Source organism: Heterodontus francisci, chromosome 43 (assembly GCF_036365525.1).
Source record: "Heterodontus francisci isolate sHetFra1 chromosome 43, sHetFra1.hap1, whole genome shotgun sequence".
Classification (NCBI taxonomy): Eukaryota; Metazoa; Chordata; class Chondrichthyes; order Heterodontiformes; family Heterodontidae; genus Heterodontus; species Heterodontus francisci.
Window position 1 is genome coordinate 17,122,637 of NC_090413.1, and position 20,105 is coordinate 17,142,741.

General features: G+C 44.4%; 1 protein-coding gene across 1 annotated transcript in view; it reads left to right on the top strand.

Moving 5' to 3' along the window:
- The first annotated feature begins 916 nt into the window (after nt 1-916).
- LOC137355619 (adhesion G protein-coupled receptor E3-like) overlaps nt 917-20,105 on the top strand; it is a 65,684-nt gene continuing 46,495 nt past the window's right edge. Inside the window, exons 1-2 of the mRNA XM_068020964.1 lie at nt 917-1,135; nt 19,903-19,983. Of these exons, the coding sequence (XP_067877065.1) occupies nt 952-1,135; nt 19,903-19,983 (265 nt within the window). The 5' untranslated portion in view covers nt 917-951. The remainder of the gene's footprint in view (nt 1,136-19,902; nt 19,984-20,105) is intronic.

Genomic DNA, 20,105 nt, shown 5'->3' on the forward strand with positions numbered 1-20,105 from the left:
TACTGTGGAGACACTGCCAATGGAGTTGGCTCTAACCTATGGTCTGACTCGTTGTGTTCTTAGTTCACGTGGCTTAGGCTGCGAGCACATTTGGGAAGCCACAGCAGCAATGCAGTGACTGCATGTGTGCCTCTTGTGTTTGTGGACATCACCATTCTGGTTATAACGTTCCCAGTGTCGGGGTTGGGGGGAAAATGAGCACAGGCCAACAAAGAAAGATTTTTCTGATGATCCACCAGGGTGAGTTGCTCGTGTCTGCTTTGCAAGGTAGGGAATAAAACCAGACTGCATAAAGAAAGAAAGACGTGCATTTATATAGCGCCTTTCAGGACCACCTGACGTCCAAAATCGCTTTGCTAATGAAGTACTTTTGAAGTGTAGACACTGTTGTCGGAAACGCAGCAGCCAATTTGCGCACAGCAAGCTCCCACAAACAGCAATGTGAGAATGACCAGATAATCTGTTTTTATGAGGTTGACTGAGGCAAATATATTGGCCAGGAGACCAGGGAGAACCCCCCTGCTCTTGTACGAAATATTGCCGAGGGATCTTTGCATCCACCTGAGAGGGCAGATGGGGCCTCAGTTTAACGTCTTATCCAAAAGATGGCACCTCCGACAGTGAAGCACTCCCTCAGTATTGCAATGGACTATCAGCTAGATTTGTGTGCTCAAGTACTGGCAAATATACAGTTTCTTTTTGTACTAAAAGGAATCTCCTAAGGCTGGGTATGGTCTAACACCTCTGCTATGATGTAATTAAAATATACAGAGTAATAGAAAAATTAGAGCTTCAACCAAACCAAACGGTGACTCATTACTGATGATTAATGATTGTATGAGCCTGGAAATGCCATCTCTGCACCTCCCCCTCTAGTTCAGCTATTGGTAGAGGGAGCTAGAGACACGCTGGCAAGTCAATGAACCGAATGCATAATCAGTCTTGCTAGATATGTCACTGACGGGAGAGCTGTGCGAGGAGTGTACGAGGGCAGTGCAGGGAGCAGCAGTTCAGGGAACGGCAGTGTGTGACTATAGAGGACCTTTTACTTGTCTCAGCAACTTACTACTGTTTAATATGAAGAGTAAGCAACAGTTTCCATTCATAGAATGCAGCCGATTCTCTTTCCTGCTGGGTAAGTCCACAAGTCCACTTTACACTAGATACAAAGTCCGGTTGTGATAGCCACTGCTCAGTCTCCCTCTCCTCTCTCTGGTCCTTTCTCCTTCTGTCTCTCTGATCCTGTTTTCTTTATGAATTATCGTTCCGTTGGCTTCTCTCACCTACTTCTAATAATTCTTGGAGGTTTAACTATTCCAGTTGGTGCAGCTATCTGACTGGGAGGAAAGTGCCTCCTTGCATTAAATATACTGATGGGACCATGTGTATTATTTCCTTGTCAGTACTCGTAGCTCTGTGTAGAGACACTGCTCACATCAGTTCAGGTAATGCTGCCAATGCTATTGGGGATTTCCCTAACAAATGGCAGCTCAGGGTATTGGGATTTCCACCTAGTTGGTAGAAACTGGTCATGCAGGCATTAAAATTACACGTTTTTCTTTGGGAGTTTCCTGAAGCCCTGTTGATTATTTTACTGCCATGTGTGAGGGCAAATAGATCTGGAAAAAAACTACTTCCATTTTTTTGGTGTTTTCATGACCGCAGGACACCTCAAATCACTTTATAATCAATGAAGTACTGCGCCTCAGACAGTGCAGCACTCCCTCAGTAATGCATTTAGTGCATCAGACAGCTACGATTGAATCACAGCTGGCACAAACACTTACAGGTGAGAATTCAGGAACAGGAGCCAGGAATGAAAGAAACAAAAGAAAAGAACATTGGCTTCAGGAAAACAATGAATGAAAGAGCCAAGAGAAAAAGGAGGGTGTGAAATAAAATGCATATTAAATCAAAGCAATGCATGGAATAACAGAGGGAGAGGAAGGGAGGACTGAAGTAGCAGATAAAGGGGAAGAGGGGAAAGGAAAGAGGGAGAGAAGAGAAAAGGGAAAGAGCAAAAAGAAAGGAGAGAATGAAGGTACGAACAGGTAAAGGAAGAACAGAAAGGAGGGAAGAAGTAGAAAAAAGAGATGGTGAAGAACAGACTGAAAAAAGGTTTAAATAAAGTAGCAAGAACATGTAATCAAACTCTGTTACATCATTAAATATTAACTTATAAACTTGAACCAGGAAAGTGTAGAACATTGCATACTGTTCGATGTAGATTAGAGAGACTATTTAAAGAAATAATCAGGAAGCACATGAATAGCACAGGAAGAGGAGTGGCCGGCAGTACAGACAGATATGGGAGCACAGGGAAGGGCCATGCTTTGTCTAAACCATGATAGAAACAATATCAAAATCATGTTTCCTGTTGCTTGTTCATAATGCCCAGTATATGTACCTAACCGCTACGAAGTCAATAAAAAGGAATGAAATCGGATGGACTACCCGGCATCGACCTAGGCACTGGAAACGACAATGGCAAACCCAGCCCTGTCGACCCTGCAAAGTCCTCCTTACTAACATCTGGGGGCTTGTGCCAAAGTTGGGAGAGCTGTCCCACAGACTAGTCAAGCAGCAGCCTGACATAGTCATACTCACGGAATCATACCTTACAGACAATGTCCCAGACACTGCAATCACTATCCCTGGGTATGTCCTGTCCCACAGGCAGGACAGACCCAGCAGAGGTGGCGGGACAGTGGTCTACAGTAGGGAGGGAGTTGCCCTGGGAGTCCTCAACATTGACTCTAGACCCCATGAAGTCTCATGGCATCAAGTCAAACATGGGCAAGGTAACCTCCTACTGATTACCACCTACAGCCCTCCCTCAGCTGATGAGTCAGTACTCCTCCATGTTGAACACCACTTGGAGGAAGCATTGAGGGTGGCAAGGGCACAAAATGTGCTCTGGGTAGGGGACTTCAATGTCCATCACTAAGAGTGGCTCGGTAGCACCACTACTGACTGAGCTGACCGAGTACTAAAGGACATAGCTGCTAGACTGGGTCTGCGGCAAGTGGTGGGGGAACCAACACGAGGGAAGAACATACTCGACCTCGTCCTCACCAATCTGCCTGCTGCAGATGCTTCTGTCCATGACTGTATTGGTAGGAGTGACCACCGCACAATGCCTTCACATTGAGGATACCGTCCATCGTGTTATGTGGCACTATCACTGTGCTAAATAGGATAGATTTCGAACAGATCTAGCAATGCAAAAATGGGCATCCATGAGGCGCTGTGGGCCATCAGCAGCAGCAGAATTGTACTCAACCACAATCTGCAACCTCATGGCCCGGCATATCCCCCACTCTACCATTACCATCAAGCCAGGAGACCAACCCTGGTTCAATGAAGAGTGCAGGAGGGCAGGCCAGGAGCAACACCTGGCATACCTCAAAATGAGGTGTCAACCTGATGAAGCTACAACACAGGACTACTTGCGTGCCAAACTGCATAAGCAGCATGCGATAGACAGAGCTAAGCGATCCCATAACCAACGGATCAGATCTAAGCTCTGCAGTCCTGCCACATCCAGTCGTGAATGGTGGTGGACTATTAACTGGAGGAGGTGGCTCCACAAATATCCCCATCCTCAATGATGGTGGAGCCTAGCACATCAGTGTGAAAAATAAGACAGAAGCATTTGCAACAATCTTCAGCCAGAAGTGCCGAGTTGATGATCCATCTTGGTCCCCTCCTGAAGTCCCCAGCATCACAGATGCCAGACTTCAGCCAATTAGATTCACTCCATGTGATATCAAGAAACAGCTGAAGGCACTGGATACTGCAAAGGCTATGGGTCCTGACAATATTCCAGCAATAGTACTGAAGACCTGTGCTCCAGAACTTGCCGCACCCCTAGCCAAGCTGTTCCAGAATCGCTACAACACTGGCATCTACCTGGCAATGTGGAAAATTGCCCAGGTATGTCCTGTACACAAAAAGCAGGACAAGTCCAAACCAGCCAATTACTGCCCCATCAGCCTATTCTCTATCATCAGTAAAGTGATGGAAGGTGTCATCAACAGTTCCAATCAAGCAACACTTGCTTAGCATTAACCTGCTCAATGACACTCAGTTTGGGTTCCGCCAGGGCCAATCAGCTCCTGACCTCATACAGCCTTGGTTCAAACATGGACAAAAGAGCTGAACTCAAGAGGTGAGGTGAGAGTGACTACCCTTGACATCAAGGCAGCATTTGACCGAGTATGTCATCAAGGAGCCCGAGCAAAACTAGAGTCAATGGGAATCAGGGGAAAAACTCTCTGCTGGTTGGAGTCATACCTAGCACAACGGAAGATGGTTGTGGTTGTTGGAGGTCAATCATCTGAGCTCCAGGACATCACTGCAGGAGTTCCTCAGGGTAGTGTCCTAGGCCCAACCATCTTCAGCTGCTTCATCAATGACCTTCCTTCAATCATAAGGTCAGAAGAGGGGATGTTTGCTGATGATTGCACAATGTTCAGCACCATTCGTGACTCCTCAGATACTGAAGCAGTCCATGTAGAATGCAGCAAGACCTGGACAATATCCAGACTTCAGCTGATAAGTGGCAAGTAACATTCGCGCCACACAATTGCCAGGCAATGACCATCTCCAACAAGAGAGAATCTAACCATCTCCCCTTGACATTCAATGGCATTACCATCGCTGAATCCCCCACTATCAACATCCTAGGGGCTACCATTGACCAGAAACTGAACTGGAGTAGCATATAAATACCGTGGCTACAAGAGCAGGTCAGAGGCTAGGAATCCTGAGGCAAGTAATTCACCTCCTGACTCCCCAAAGGCTGTCCACCATCTACAAGGCACAAGTCAGGAGTGTGATGGAATACTCTCCACTTGCCTGGATGGGTGCAGCTCCAACAACACTCAAGAAGCTCGACACCATCCAGAACAAAGCAGCCCGCTTGATTGGCACACCGTCCACAAACATTCAGTCCTTCCACCACCGACGTACAGTGGCAGCAGTGTGTACCATCTACAAGATGCACTGCAGCAATGCACCAAGGCTCCTTAGACAGCACCTTCCAAACCCGCCACCTCCACCACCTCGAAGGACAAGAGCAGCAGATGCATGGGAACACCACCACCTGCAAATTCCCGTCCAAGTCACACACCATCCTGACTTGGAACTATATCGCCGTTCCTTCACTGTCGCTGGGTCAAAATCCTGGAACTCCCTTCCTAACAGCACTGTGGATGTACCTACCTCACATGGACTGCAGCAATTCAAGAAAGCAGCTCACCACCACCTTCTTAAGTGCAATTAGGGATGGGCAATAAATGCTGGCCTGGCCCGCGACGCCCACATCCCATGAATGAATAAAAAAAAAATTCTGCCCATGCAAATATCGATCTGACTCACCCGATGGGTATGAATTTCCAACATTGCGTCAAAAGGTGAAATACCAAGCAGTTCAAAGCAAGCGACCACATCAGACTCTCATGCTGTTTTACTTTATTTGAATTCTACTGTAAGTGCATGCTGTGTGAAAGTCACATCTATAACCATTCGTGTAGCAGCAGTAACTTTTGAAGTCCTGTTATGTACAGCGTTACATCTCCACTTGAACACTTGTACCTTTTGACCAATTCTTGGCAATGGGATTTCACTCCATTCCACCATTTTATATTTCTCTCCCCTCTTGTCTTGAAGCCACTGATTCCCTCCTTCTGGTCACCCTGCTCTACCTGACCCTAGTGGACTTAATTCATGTGAACCCACATGGTGAGTGTTTTTTTAAAATTGGTATGCGGGCATCACTGGCAAGGATGGCATTTATTGCCCATCTTTAGTTGCCCTTGAGAAGGTGATGGCGGGTCGTCTTCTTGTACCGCTGCAAGCCGTGTGGAAAGGTGCTCCCGCAGTGCTGTTCGAGAGGGAATTCTAGGGTATTGACCCAGCACAGGTCGGCACAGTGGTGCAGTGGTTAGCACCGCAGCCTCACAGCTCCAGCGATCCGGGTTCAATTCTGGGTACTGCCTGTGCGGAGTTTGCAAGTTCTCCCTGTGTCTGCGTGGGTTTTCGTCGGGTGCTCCGGTTTCCTCCCACAGCCAAAGACTTGCAGGTTGATAGGTAAATTGGCCATTGTAAATTGCCCCTAGTATAAGTAGGTGGTAGGGGAATGGTGGGGATGTGGTAGGAATATGGGATTAATGTAGGATTAGTACAAATGGGTGGTTGTTGGTCGGCACAGACTCGGTGGGCCGAAGGGCCTGTTTCAGTGCTGTATCTCTAGAAGAAGAAGGAACAGTGAAGAAACAGCGATGTATTTCCAAGTCAGGATTGCATGTGACTTGGAGGGGAATTCAGAGGTGATGGTGTTCCCATGCATCTCGGAGCTGCTGTTGAAGAAGCCTTGGTAAGTTGATGCCATCCATTCTGTAGATGGTAGACTCTGCATCGATATGGTGAAGGGAGTGGATGTGTAAGGTATTGGAAGGGCTGCTGATAGTGTTGGACTTCTTGAGTTTTATTGGAGCTGCACCTATCCGGACAAGTGAAGCACATTCCACCTCACTCCTGACTTGTGCCTTGCAGATAATGGAGAAGCTTTGGGTAGTCAGGAGGTGAGTCACTTGTCGCAGAATACCTAGCCTCTGACCTTGCTCTAGTGGCCATGCCATTTCTGTGGTTGGTGCAATTGAGGTTCTGGTCAATGGTGACCCCCAGGATATTGATGATGAGGGATTCGGAGATGGTAATGCCATTCTGTGTCATGAGGAGGTGGTTAGATACTCTCTTGTTGGAGGTGGTAATTACCTGTGTGGCACGAAATTTACTTGCCACTTATCAGCCCAAGCCTGGTTGTTATTCAGGCCTTGCTGCATGCAGGCATGGACTGCTTCAGTATCTGAGGAATTGCGAATGGTATTGAACACAGTGCAATCATTAGCGAATATCCCACTTGTGACCTAATGACAGGGGGATTCTGCCATCATTTGATATCAGTACACGTACATGTTCCAGCAGGAATTACTGGATGGTGATTAGGAGCAGGGACTTTGGTTAAAGTTCCCTCTTCCTCATCCAGTAGCTTCAGAGCCATTTGTATCACTTGTATTGATACCCCAAGAATAGCCGACTTAACACAGACTTTAAGATTATGAAAGGGCTTGTTAGGATGAGACCAAAACTAGGGCCATCAGCATAAGATAGTTACCAATAAGTCCAATAAGGAATTCAGGACAAACTTCTTTACCCAGAGAGTGGTTAGAATGTGGAACTTGCTAGCACAGGGAATAGTTGAGATGAACAGTATAGATGCATTTCAAGCAGACCCAGTAGATCTAGACTAGAAATCCTGTTCCGTTTTGTTCCATTCTGTAAATTCACCTGGAAGACAGAAAGTTCCTGTGCGCAGCTCGGAATTGTGATTAATGTACAATCACTGTACAGTCACAGCATTTTCTGACGTATAATTCATTACATATATAAGCCAGACAGAGAAATCAGTCAGGGTAAATGAATAGACTTAATGAATCAATTGAATAATGGATCATGTGTAAACAGGCTAGGGAGAGGATTCAGTCAAGATGCTCATGGCCAAATTTAGGATTTCTTGCAAATGTAATGTCAATTATTTCTCAAGAAACCAGCAATAAGAGGTCATGGGTATTGATCCTCTCTTGTTTTGTGGTGGCAGCGATCACAGAAAGCCAGACAGACAGAGAGAAACTTAACACAGGACAAAGGTCCAGAATAATACCCAGGGTTTATAATCAAACCAGGAGAGAGGCAGTCAGACTACGAGATCATTCAACCTCCCCGTCTCACTTGGATTCCAGTCATGACGTGCTGTCCAGGAATCTCTTGTTCTATTCATCTCTCTCTGGTTGTGTCGAAGCGCGGGAAGTCACACTTGAAATTCTTTCGGAAGCATTTGAAACAAGAAAAAGAATGTCAGTCCTTTCATACTGCCTTTGTGCCCTGAGGTGAAACTGGAAATTAAGCAGCACCTCCTAATGTGTAATTTTCTTATTCAAGCGGCAACTAACCTCTGATTGACCTCAGAATCTACCCAGAGCACTCAAAGGGAGATGTGGTGAGCAATTAAATATTACAAGTGTTCTCTACATCCAAGACTACGTACGAATGGCACAGATCAGCTAGTCATCCATACACATATTTAAAGAAAAAAAATACTAGAAATCTGAAATAAAAACAGAAAATGCTGGAAATACACCGCTGCTCAATCAGTACTTAACAGCGCAAAGGAAGTTTAGTCGCAGCTGTGGCTCAGCGTGTAGCACTTTCGCCACTGATGGTTGTGGGGTTTCGAGACCCACTCCAGTGAATTGAACACAAAATCTAGGCTGGCGCTCCCAGTACAGTACTGAGAAAGTGCTGCACTGTTGGAGGTGCCGGTTTTCGGATGAGATGTTGGGCTTAGGCCCTGCCTGTCCTCTGAGATGAATGTAAATGATCCTCTGGTACTATTTGGAAGAAGAAAAGGGGAGACCTGGCCAACATTTATCCATCAACCAACATCGCCAACACAGATTATCTGGTATAGTTATATTGCTGATGGTGGGATCTTGCTGTGCACAAATTGGAGCCACATGTCCTACATTACAACAGTGACTACACTTCAAAAAGTACTGAACTTTCTGTAAAGTGCTTTGGGACGTCCTGAGGCTGTGAAAGGCGCTATATAAATGCAAGTTCGTTCTTTAATGTTTCAGGGGCTCTCCTGTTCTTGGGGTAAGATTGCCTCTGGTGTGCTGTGTGTAGCAGCCACGTTTGAGAGCTCCTAAGGTTCCCTTCCGGTCAATATTTCTGGCCAACCGGGAAACAGGTTCGAAAAGAAATGCTGAGCAGAAGGAATCCCTCACACACTTTGAGGAAGGCTTACCCCTGAAACATAGTCCCATCCAAAACCTTAATCTTTTGTTTGTTTATTCGTGGGATGTGGGCATCACTGGCATTTATTGCACTTGAGCAAGTGATGGTAAGCTACCTTCTTCAATGCCACTGAGTGGTTTGCTAGGCCATTTCAGAGGGCAGTTAAGAGTCAACTGTTGTATGATCGCCTTAAGAGTGATGTTCCTTTAAGATCTCAATATGCTTATGAGGTAAATACCAGGATGTAGTCATGTGACTCGAAGCCATAGTCACTCTGCAACTGTAACACCCGGATGAAGGTTCTGTAAATAGTTTACTCCGTATTGTATATACTAGTTTAGCTATTAATAAACCTGTTAGAAATCTTCAATGAACTGAAATCCACGTTTCTCATTATGTTGCATAAGACAATATAAAGAACTCATTACATCAACCACATTGCTATCGGTCATATAAAGGCCAGACCAGATAACGATGGCAGATTTCTTTCCCTAAAGGACATTAATGAACCAGGCAGGTTTTTAACAACATAGTCACCATTATTGATACTAGCATTTTATTCCAGATTTATTTACATAATTGAATTTAAATTCGACACAAGCCGTGGTGGGATTTGAACTCATGTTCTCCACACCATTCGTCTAGGCCTCTGGATTACTAGCCCAATAACAGAACCACATATGCTTCCATAATCTAATGTTAATAATTAGGATATTATGCAACGATCAGGGAGTTTAGAAAAGACTTTTTGAGCTAAGTGTGATCTACAGCTGATGTACAGTTTCAGTTGTACTGGGACTGAGGTGTCCTCATCCCTATCAGTTTCATTCTCAGCTTTACACCATGACCTCACCTCAGTCACAGCGAGCCCCCTGGTGAGCAGGGGAAATATGGTTATGCCTAATCTGGTTGCTACGTAAGCTTGGATAGATAAACCTATCAGTCATTAAACTATGAATGCCAAGTGATGCTTGGGTCAAACGTTTGCAGCAAGTATTCCTTTAGGTAGGATCTTACAGCACGGAAGGAGGCCATTCAGCCCATCCTGTCTGTGCTGGCTCTTTGAAAGAGCTATACTCCAATTCGTCCCACTCCTCTGCTCTTTTCCCATAGCCTTGCAAATGTTTCCTTTACAAATGAATAACAAATTCCCTTTGGAAAGTTACAACTGAACTTCCTTCCACCATCATTTCAAGGAGCGCATTCCAGAACATAGCAACTTGCTACATTAAATATTCTCCTCATCTCACCCCTTGCTTCTATTGTCAGTTATCTTAAATGTGCATTCTTTGGTTTCTGACCTTCCTGCCAGTGAATGTTTCTTCCTATCTGCATATACTCTACAAAATTCATAAAATGGAGTTGCTTATTTCCCATCCTTTACATTTGGCAGTACACTGCTTCTATCGAAGACCTCCCTCCCCAGGGCTGCAGCCCCAGAGTGATGGGATAACTGCTATCACTATGATTCAGAGCCTTGCTCAGGGCATTCTGATACCCAGCCTGCTCCATTCCTACCCCACTGCTATCATGTACTGGACCCTATCAGGTCTGACACTGACCCACCATGAAGCACTGTACTCCACTGATAGAAGCCTTACATTCAGACTCTGGCCCACAGCATCCTCAAGCAGATAGAAAAGGCAGTTTTTTGTTGCTTGCTCACCCGTGCCTATCAGACACTAACAACCCATTACAAATGTTCTTTCAGCGTACAGCTGTTTTATTGTAGATAAGAATGGACTGCCAAACATATGTCAAGCTTGACTTTGACTGAACAAACTTGCCCTTTCTCGGACCCTTAGTAAGGGTACCGCTCTGGCCAAGTTTAAAAGTTGTGTGGGGTGGGGGGGGTTATCAGGTTCAGGGCTGGACTTGAGTTCTCTGGGGCTGATCTTATGTGTTAGCTGTGGCCTGGTGGCTGGCACTCACACCTCGACGTCACGAGGTTCGGGGTTCAAAGTTCAAAAATCAAGGCTTACCCTCCAGTCCAGCACTGTTGCCGGTGCTTTCAGATGAGATGTTAAACTGAGGCCCTTTCTCCCTGCACGGGTAGATGTAAAACATCCCACGGCACAATTCCAAAGCAAAGCAGGGAACTTCTCCCTGGTGTCCTGACCAATATTTATCCCTCAATCAACATGACAAAAACAGATTAGCTGGTCATTATCACATTGTTCTTTGTGGGATCTTTCTATGCATTCCCTACAGTGGTGACACTTCAAAAGTACTTCATTGGCTTGAAGCACTTTGAGATGTATAATGTTCTTGAAAAGCACTATATAATTGCAAATCTTCCTTTATTTTTAACCTGCTGATTGGGAAACTGATGGGACTCAGTGCAACAATTGTTTTACACCCTATCCTATTTTGTTCTTCATCTATCATAGAATCATACAGCACAGAGGGAGGCCATTTGGCCCATCATGCCTGTGCTAGCTCTTTCAAAGAGCTATCCAATTAGTCCCACTCCACTGTTCTTTCCTCATAGCCCAGCACATTTTTCCCGTTCAAGCATTTGTCAAATTCTCTTTTAAAAGTTATTATTGAATTTGCTTCCATCACCCATTCCCAATCATAACACTCGTTACGTAAAAATTTGTTTCCTCATGTCACCTCTGTTTTTTTTGCCAATAAGTCTGTGATCTTTGGTTACCATCCCTTTTGCCACTGTAAAGAGCTTCTCCTTACATACCCTATCAAAAGCCTTCAGGATTTTGAACACCTCTATCAAATCTCCTCTTAACCTTCTCAACTCAAAGGGGAACAGCCCCAGCTTCTTCAGTCTCTGCCTATAGCTTCATTCCTGGTACCATTCTAGTAAATCTCTTCCTCCCCCACTCTAAGGCATTGACATCCTTCCTAAAGTGTGGTGCTCAGAAGAAGGCATATCTGGGTGTGGTGTAAAACCTGCATTCCATCTGTTCCCCTGGGTTCCCCGCTCAGTGCGTTAGGTTATAATTGTTCCCCTAATATTTGCTTTACGGCTCCTGAAAGTTTATTAGAAACTCTAAAGGGGAAGGACAGATTAAGGGGAAGCAGTTATTCGAAGTACTTCTCTATTTTATACTGAAAATGCATGCAGCCACAAAAATAGCATGCAAACGCTTCAGGTCTCCTGGGAGCTGCTCCAGTGATGCAGGCTATCCACAATGCCCTGCCTACAAAGAGAAGAAAACCTACTTGCTCGGTCCAAGAGATCCATCCCTTTATGTTGCATCAAGCCAATCCTCCTGCCTTCTCTCAGTATTGAGCTAACAGCACATTGCAAGATCGAGCTAGTATTGTGTTGGGTGTGGGAAGGAAGTGAGAGCAAGGAGCTCTAAACTGAGAATTTGGTGAGTGTGGGAATGACGTGAAGAGTGGGAAATTGCTGCTAGGTCGATTAGCTCTAGTCAGCAATATGAACTTTCAGGTAGAGCAATTAAAGTGCCTCGTTTAAAATGGGTGGTCACTTATATTGGCTAAAAAGCGATAACCATTAACCATCACCATCAATTTTAAAGTTGCCAGTTATAGCACGTTAATTGCTCTGCTTATTTTCAGCAGAAACGTCTATGCCGACTCACTAGCTTGCACCTCATTGAGGTGCACTGAATGCAACAGCAGACATAAATAACTAGCATCCCATTAAATGCTCCTGACATCACTGAAGGAGGCCACTCGGCCCATCGTGTCTGCGTCGGCTCTCTGAAAAAGCTTTCCAATTATTCCAACATAGCTGTTCTTTCCCCATAGCCAAAATGTTTCATAATGTGGATCACCTCAATGAAATCGCCCCTTAATCTTTTTTTCCAAACCACCTGCAATCTGTGACCTTTGCTTACCATCACTATTGCCACTGGAAAGAGTTTCTTCTTATTTACTCTAGATTTTGGACACCTCTATCAAATCTCCTCATAAGTTTCTCTGCTCTAAGGAGAATGATATTTATTAGTTACAACTGTAAAAATAATGGTATGGCTAACTGCATTGCTAATGTTCAAATTGGACAGAAGCTGTGCAAGCACATGAGCACAGTTAAACATGGAAATCCAGAAGCTGTTTTCCAGGATGCATCACTCCTCTATAAAATGTGAAAAAACAGTATCGTGCCCTCTGACTCTCAACTCAAATACATTGACCGGCGTGAAGTTCCTGTAATTACCTCATATGGACTAAGCTCACCAGACAAATTACAGCATGTTCATTCCAGTTTAAATAACCTACTAGCAGTATAGTAAGTAGCTATCACTGCCAAAGAACCATACTGGCACTAAAAGAACTTTAACAAGTGTGGAGTCTCACTCCTTCAGGTTTTAATTGTTGTTGGAGGTTTTCAAAAATAATTAAATAACATGTTTTAGTTTCTGCTTGTTTTCCTATCTGTTTTATCCCTTCCCCTTTATCCATTCTCTCTCCCTCTTTATTTCACTTTTTGTACATGATTTAACATTGAACTCATTATTCTTGCTGATACCTGCTGCTTTAGACTCTGCGCTGCTCGTTGATCACTCTGCAATCTGATTGTTTAAGGAAGTACAGGGCCGGATTTTGTGCTTATCCAGAAGGCAGGTTTCATGGCAGGGTGGCCAGAGAATCAGAGTGGAACCGCCTGCCAAGAAACCCAATGCCAGAATTCCCAGTTCTGACCTTCCCAGAGCTGGGATAGGCCAACAACGACCTTCCCACCCAGAGGCAAATTGAGACCCTTAAGTGGCGTATAAATGGTCAATTAAGGGCCTCTTCCCGCCCCGCTGGGATCTTACCAATGGTGGTTGGGGGGGGGGTGGTGGGGGCCTCTGCTGCGCTGGGAGGATGCTTTGTAAAACAAGGTGCCCTCCCTGCGGGCTTGGGGTGGGTCCTACTTTCATGGGCAAAATGTGGCCCATGGAGGACACCCCTGTGAACAACTGTACCCCACGCGACCCCCCAGACCAATTAACCATCCCTCCAGAGCCCCTCACCGGTGCCTTCCAGACTGGCCCTGGTGATCCTGCCTCACCTACCCGTGTTCTAGAGTTCCATCGCTGGGCCTGGGTCTGAGGCCTCTGCAGTACCGGCAGTGACCACCGCTCCCAGTGGCGCTGTCGATATGGCTAAGCTGCCGGTCCTTCGATTGGCCAACAGCTCTTGGAGGCGGGATCCCCATCCCGATAAAGTCTTTAAAGGAACGGGGATCCTGCCTCCCAAAACTTTGACCCCAAAAGACCGGAACATTGCTCCAGGGGCCGAAAAATTGCAGAGGCGGTGATCCCCCTGCCTTTTCTGCCCGGTGCCAGGAGCCCCGCCTCCTGCACAAAATCCAGCCCCACACAGTTGCTTGCCCTGTTCACTAATGTCCCAGATGCCCTGTACAGGGCCCTGCGCTGTTTGCCTGACAGCAACGTATCATGTAGAAGCCTTCAGGAAGTCTGTGGGAATGTGTGAGTCTAACAAATGCCGAGCACCATTCGTTCACCGCTCACAGCAGAGGTCAATACATTAAAACCTCGAGTACAGATCTAGATAAAGAGAATAGGAAGTTTCACACATCAAAAACAGTGCTGCACACTCATTAGAATTTCTGTGCAACTGATTAGAGTTATTCAGAAGTGGAGAAACAGTCCCACTTACAACATCATCTGATCCTGCACATGAAAGCATGATTGTGTCATTTGTAGCGAAGCTTATATTTGAGTTTTGTTTTTTGCTTTATCAGCACCTCCCAAAGTAATTGTAAATTTTCATTCTTGTAAATGTGATGCTGAGATGAACCAGATTGCGCAACAGATGCACCTTCTCCTTTGTTATCTCTTGCCCCACCCCCACCTCACTTGCTTATAACCTGTGACATTTCTAATATTTGTCAGTTCCGAAGAAGGGTCACTGACCCGAAACGTTAACTCTGCTTCTCTTTCCACAGATGCTGCCAGACCTGCTGAGTGGTTCCAGCATTTCTTGTTTTGATTTCGGATTTCCAGCATCCGCAGTATTTTGCTTTTATGATATATTGGTATGCTGTATTCCTGGTATGACCTACAACAGCACCACTGTATAATCAACAGACCTCTGAAAATTCACAACTCATTGCTCAGTGACTGACTAATCCGACAACACTGCAAACCCATTGTTTTATATTTCACTAAACCCATGCCGTCACAATCCATTGCTGAGCAACTAACTGACTGACCCAACAAGAAAGAACTTGTTTTGAAGAAAAACAACTTGCATTTTTTTTAGCACGATCCCAGAATGTCCTAAACAATTCAAAGACAATGAAATACTTTTTGAAGTGTAGTCACTATTGTAATGTAAGAAATTCAGCAGCCAAATTTGTGCACTGCACGCTCTCTCAAACAGCAATGTGATAATGACCGGATAATCTATTTTTGTGATGTTGATGAAGAGATAAATATTGGTGCAGACACTGGGGAAAAGTCTTGAAAATAGTGCCTTAGAATATTTTATGTCCACCTGAGAGGAGCAGACGGGGCTTACGTTTAACATCTCATCCAAAAGGTGGGACCTCTGACAGTGCAGCACTCCCTCAGTATTGCACCGGAAATGTCAGGCTAGATTTTGTGCTTAGGTTTTCAGAGTGGGGAATGAGCCAACTTCTGACTCAAAGGCGAGACTGCTGAATTGAATATAAGTTAAGCCATTTATGTCAATTTAGTTGCAACTTATAGCTCTGAGTTTAATAACTGATTCCTGTGCTACACTTTTGTGGATGCGAATGGATTTAGATTGAATGGAACCTTTGAAAGCTATATTATTTTGTGCAGTAGGAGTCTCAAGATTTGACTGAAGCCTGTGTTGAACCAGTTGACCCCAGCAAGGGGAGTCCTGCTCCTGATCTTGTGAGTCTGTTGGAAAGTAGGTATGAGTAGATAGAGGGTGAAGCCAGGTCTGGCTTTGGTTGCGAGTCCCTAACCCCATTACTGAAGCCAGGTTTCGCTCACCATCCATCGCCACAGGTAACAAATGGCAATCTAGTTAAGGTAGCAAGCATTTGAGGAGCTGTACTCCAGCAAGAATGACCGCCCTCAAGCGAGGAAGGGAGGAAATGAGGCAAAAGTACTCGTAAGTAAGTATTTTTGCAGCCTTTCATTTTCGAATACGGCATTCTATAAAAACACTGTCTTATTCTCAATAGGCAGCCAAAGAATGAAACCTTGTCTAGTCGGCCTGGCCTTGCAGCAGTGCATGTAAGGAGGCATCCATTCAACCTTTTTATGCTATGTTTATTGGATGGTTTTACAGTGGCTTGGTGGGTCAGAGGTTAGACTGTGTGTTATAAGAACATAGGAAATAGGAGCAGGAGTAGGCCATTTGGCCCTTCGAGCCTGCTCTGCCATTCAGCAAGATCATGACTGATCTTCTATCTTGACTGCACCTTGCCGCACTATCCCCATATCCCTGAATTCCCTTCGTACACAAGAATCTATCAATCTCAGTCTTGAATATACTCAATGACAGAGCATCTACAGCTCTCGGAGTAGACAATTCCAAAGATTCACAACACTTTGAGCAAAGAAATTTCTCCTCATCTCAATCTAGGATGAGGTAGTAAAGACAGTTGGGTGACCAGACTAGAGGCAAAGAACATGATTAATGAGAGACCTCCAGGAGCACAGGGGCCATTAGGAATAAAGGTGTTTTTTTTTATGTGTAGATTTTTAGAACATTCTCGGAGTGGAATTTGACACAGACAAGTGAAGGCAAGGTAATTCGTGTCTGGTCTTGTCAGAACCTTGTAGGAATCGACGGGTAGTATCTTAATACCTTATTCACTGCATTGACCTTTGTACTATAACTTTACCTCTTTATGTTAGTTACTTTTATAACAGTAATAAATATATATATACTTTGGAACAAGGCTCCCTCTAAACTTTGAGTATCAAAGACCAAATCTAATATAGGTTTCTCACTGTACATGAATTACTCTAACACATTTCTTCTGAGCTCCAGTTATTCATACTTAAATGCTACATTTCTCATCGTTAAAACGATATGACACTTTCTAAACTCTTGCCACTTTTGATCTATTCTTTCGCCTTACACTACATGCACATTTAGACCTGATAAGATCATAGCCTCCTGTTTAACATTGCATTTATATCTGGGTTCTGGTATGTTGGCAGATAGCCAATTTCGATGTACTAGCTAGTAGGTTTTGAGCTTCCATACTTGCACTAACTGAAGGCACAGCTGGTTTTGGTAAGTTCGTAGGAAACTATTCATGCACACCAAAACAAAGCCACGTCTTAAAAATGCTTGCATGTATAAATGGTAGCATAAACGAGTGCCCATCTGAATATACTTGGGAACAAGTGTCTCTCTAATAAGACTTTGAGATACAGCCTCCTAATATCTACCTGAGCCGGTGCTTGATCTTCAATTTAAGCTATCATTCTAAGTGTATTTCTGCTATCCTTTCCTGAATCCTCATATTTTTTCCTTTCAAATACTTATCCAATTCCCTTTTCAATGAATTACAATCCCTGCCTCAATACTCGCCAAGAGCTCTTTGACAGAACCTCCCAAACCCACAAACCCACCACTTAGAAGGACAAGAGCAGCAGGTACATGGGAACGTCGAATTGCCCCTCCAAGACACACACCATCCCAACTTGGACATGTATTGCCCGTCACTTCAGCATCACTGGGTCAAAATCCTGGAACTCCCTCCCTGGGGTGTGTCTTCACCACACAGGCTGCAGTGGTTCAAGAAGGCAGCTCATCACCACCTTCTCAAAGGAAATTAGGGATGGGCAATAACTGCCAGCCTTGTTGGTGATATGCCAAAAATTAATTTATAAAAAGTGCTCACTTGTGTTAAAGCATTCCACATTCTGATAACCTTTCATGCAAAAAGAACTTTTAATATTTCCCATTCATCTACTCATAGTAATTCTCAGCCTATCCCCCTTATTACTGATTCAGCAATCTATCAAAAACACCTCTTACTATTTACCTTCTCAAAACCTTTCACAAATTTGAAAAAACTTTGTTGGGTCCTCACCTAATCTTCTCTATTCCAATAAGAAAGCTTCAATTTTCCAATCCTTTCCTCAAAATTGAAAGTTAGTTTTAGATGTAAATTTGGCTCAGACTGGAACACCAAACTGGAGGAAATAGGTTCCCAGTTTAATCAGCTTTAATGAGATTCAAAGTTAGAGGAGGTGTCCTCCCCTTGCTACCTATCTCCCCCACTCTACCCCCAACACAATGTGGATGTCAAAAGGATTGAATGCTGTATGGCAATGAGATTGGAGTCTACAAGGATTGACATAGACTGAGACAGCCAGATATCTCATGGTTGCTACATCACATTGCCTTTTGTGGGATCTTGCTATATGCAAATTGGCTGTCATGCTTCCTACATTACAACAGTGATTACACTTGAAAAGTACTTCATTGGCTGTAAAGTGCTTTGGGATGTCTGGAGGTGGTGAAAGGCGCTAGATAAATGCATGTCTTTTTTTATCTTTATCCGAGATTCATTAAGATTTTAAAAAAATGTAACTGAAATCATACTGGTAAAATCTAAAACCCTGCTGCCCTCAACCCAACTCGCACTTAGTCCTGTTCACCCATCACCCCTGTGCTCAATGACCTACATTTTGGCTCCTGGTCCAGCAACACCTCAAATTTGAAATTCTCATCCTTGTGCTCAAATCTCCCTTTGGCCTTAACACCTCCCTTTCTCTGTGACCTCCTCCAGCCCTACAACCCTCTGAGGTCTCTGCGTTCCTCCAATTCTCCTCTGCATCAATGACTTTCTCACCCCACCTTCAGCTGCCTAGGCCCTAAGCTCTGGAATTCACCCCTTAAACCGCTCCACTTCTCCAACTCTCTCTTTCCTCCTTTAAGATTCTCCTTAAAACCTATCTCTTTGAGTTTTTGGTCGCCTGCCCTTAGTTTAGTTTAGAGATACAGCACTGAAACAGGCCCTTCGGCCCACCGAGTCTGTGCCGACCATCAACCACCCATTTATACTAATCCTACACTAATACCATATTCCTACCACATCCCCACCTGTCCCTATATTTCCCTACCACCTACCTATACTAGGGGCAATTTATGATGCCCTAATAGCTCCTTATGTGGCTCAGTGTCATATTTTGTCTGGTAGCACCACTGTGCAGTGTCTTGGGAAATTGTACTGCATTAAAGTAAGTTCTTGTTCATTCAATATGGGGAATTTAACCTAGGGCCATTCTGTAGTGCAGCTGGTCAATGAACTTAACAACTGGGTCATTTGGGTGACTTCTGTTCTGTTTGCATTAAATTTATTGCTTTATAAGTTGTATCTCGCAGACAACTAAGGATCAATGCCGGCCTTCCTAAAGATGCCCACATCCCGTGAATGATTTTTATTTTAAATGGCAGCACTAGTGAAAACAGATTTCCCACACTATTTACTTCATCTCGTCTTTTCAATATATCTTTCTATTCCTTTTTCTCTCATGTACTTAACTAGATTCACCTTAAATGTGCCTATGCTATTCACCTCAACCAACCCAAGTGGTAGCAAAATCCATATTCTAACCACGCTCTGTGTAAAGACGTTTCTCCTGAATTCATTACTGGATTTATCAGCGACTATTGTATGGGCCCTAATTTTGGCCTTCCCCAAAAGTGGAAATTGCTTCTCTACTTCTACTCCAATGAAACCCTTCATAATTTTAAAGACCACTATCAGATCACCTCTCAGACTTCTCTTTTCTTGGGAAACGCACCCAGGACCAAAGCATTAGGCTACCGACCAGTTCTGCAATCTCACTCATTTGAGGCACAAGGAAGCTGGTGTGGAAATAGGGAAGAAAGCTACCACGTTCTATGGTTTTGGTGGCTGCAGTGGTGGAGGAGGAAGGAGGAGTTGGAGGAGTGGCAGAAGGAGATTCCAATGTGGGGAAATGCCCTGCAAGCACTGACTTGGCTTAACTTGATGAGCAGTTACAATGTGTAGCAAGCTGTGCAATTTGCCTCTTGGTTCCCCCATGTAAAGTTAACTCTCCGATTCAGGATTATTCAAGTGGCGGATTCTAACTCAGGCTCTTTGTTTGCTTCCAGTGTTGTTCCTGTGCACACTTGTGGATCAGTGTTCGGCTGTCTCTATTCCCTGCTCATCCGAAGGTAAAGACAGCTTTGAAGGTAAGGAAACACCACACAATAGACTATGGAAATAAAACTTTTCAGTATTGTTTAATAGTGTAAATGGTCAAATAATTCTAGAATAGAAATGGGACACTTCCTGTTGTGGGTCAATTCAAAAA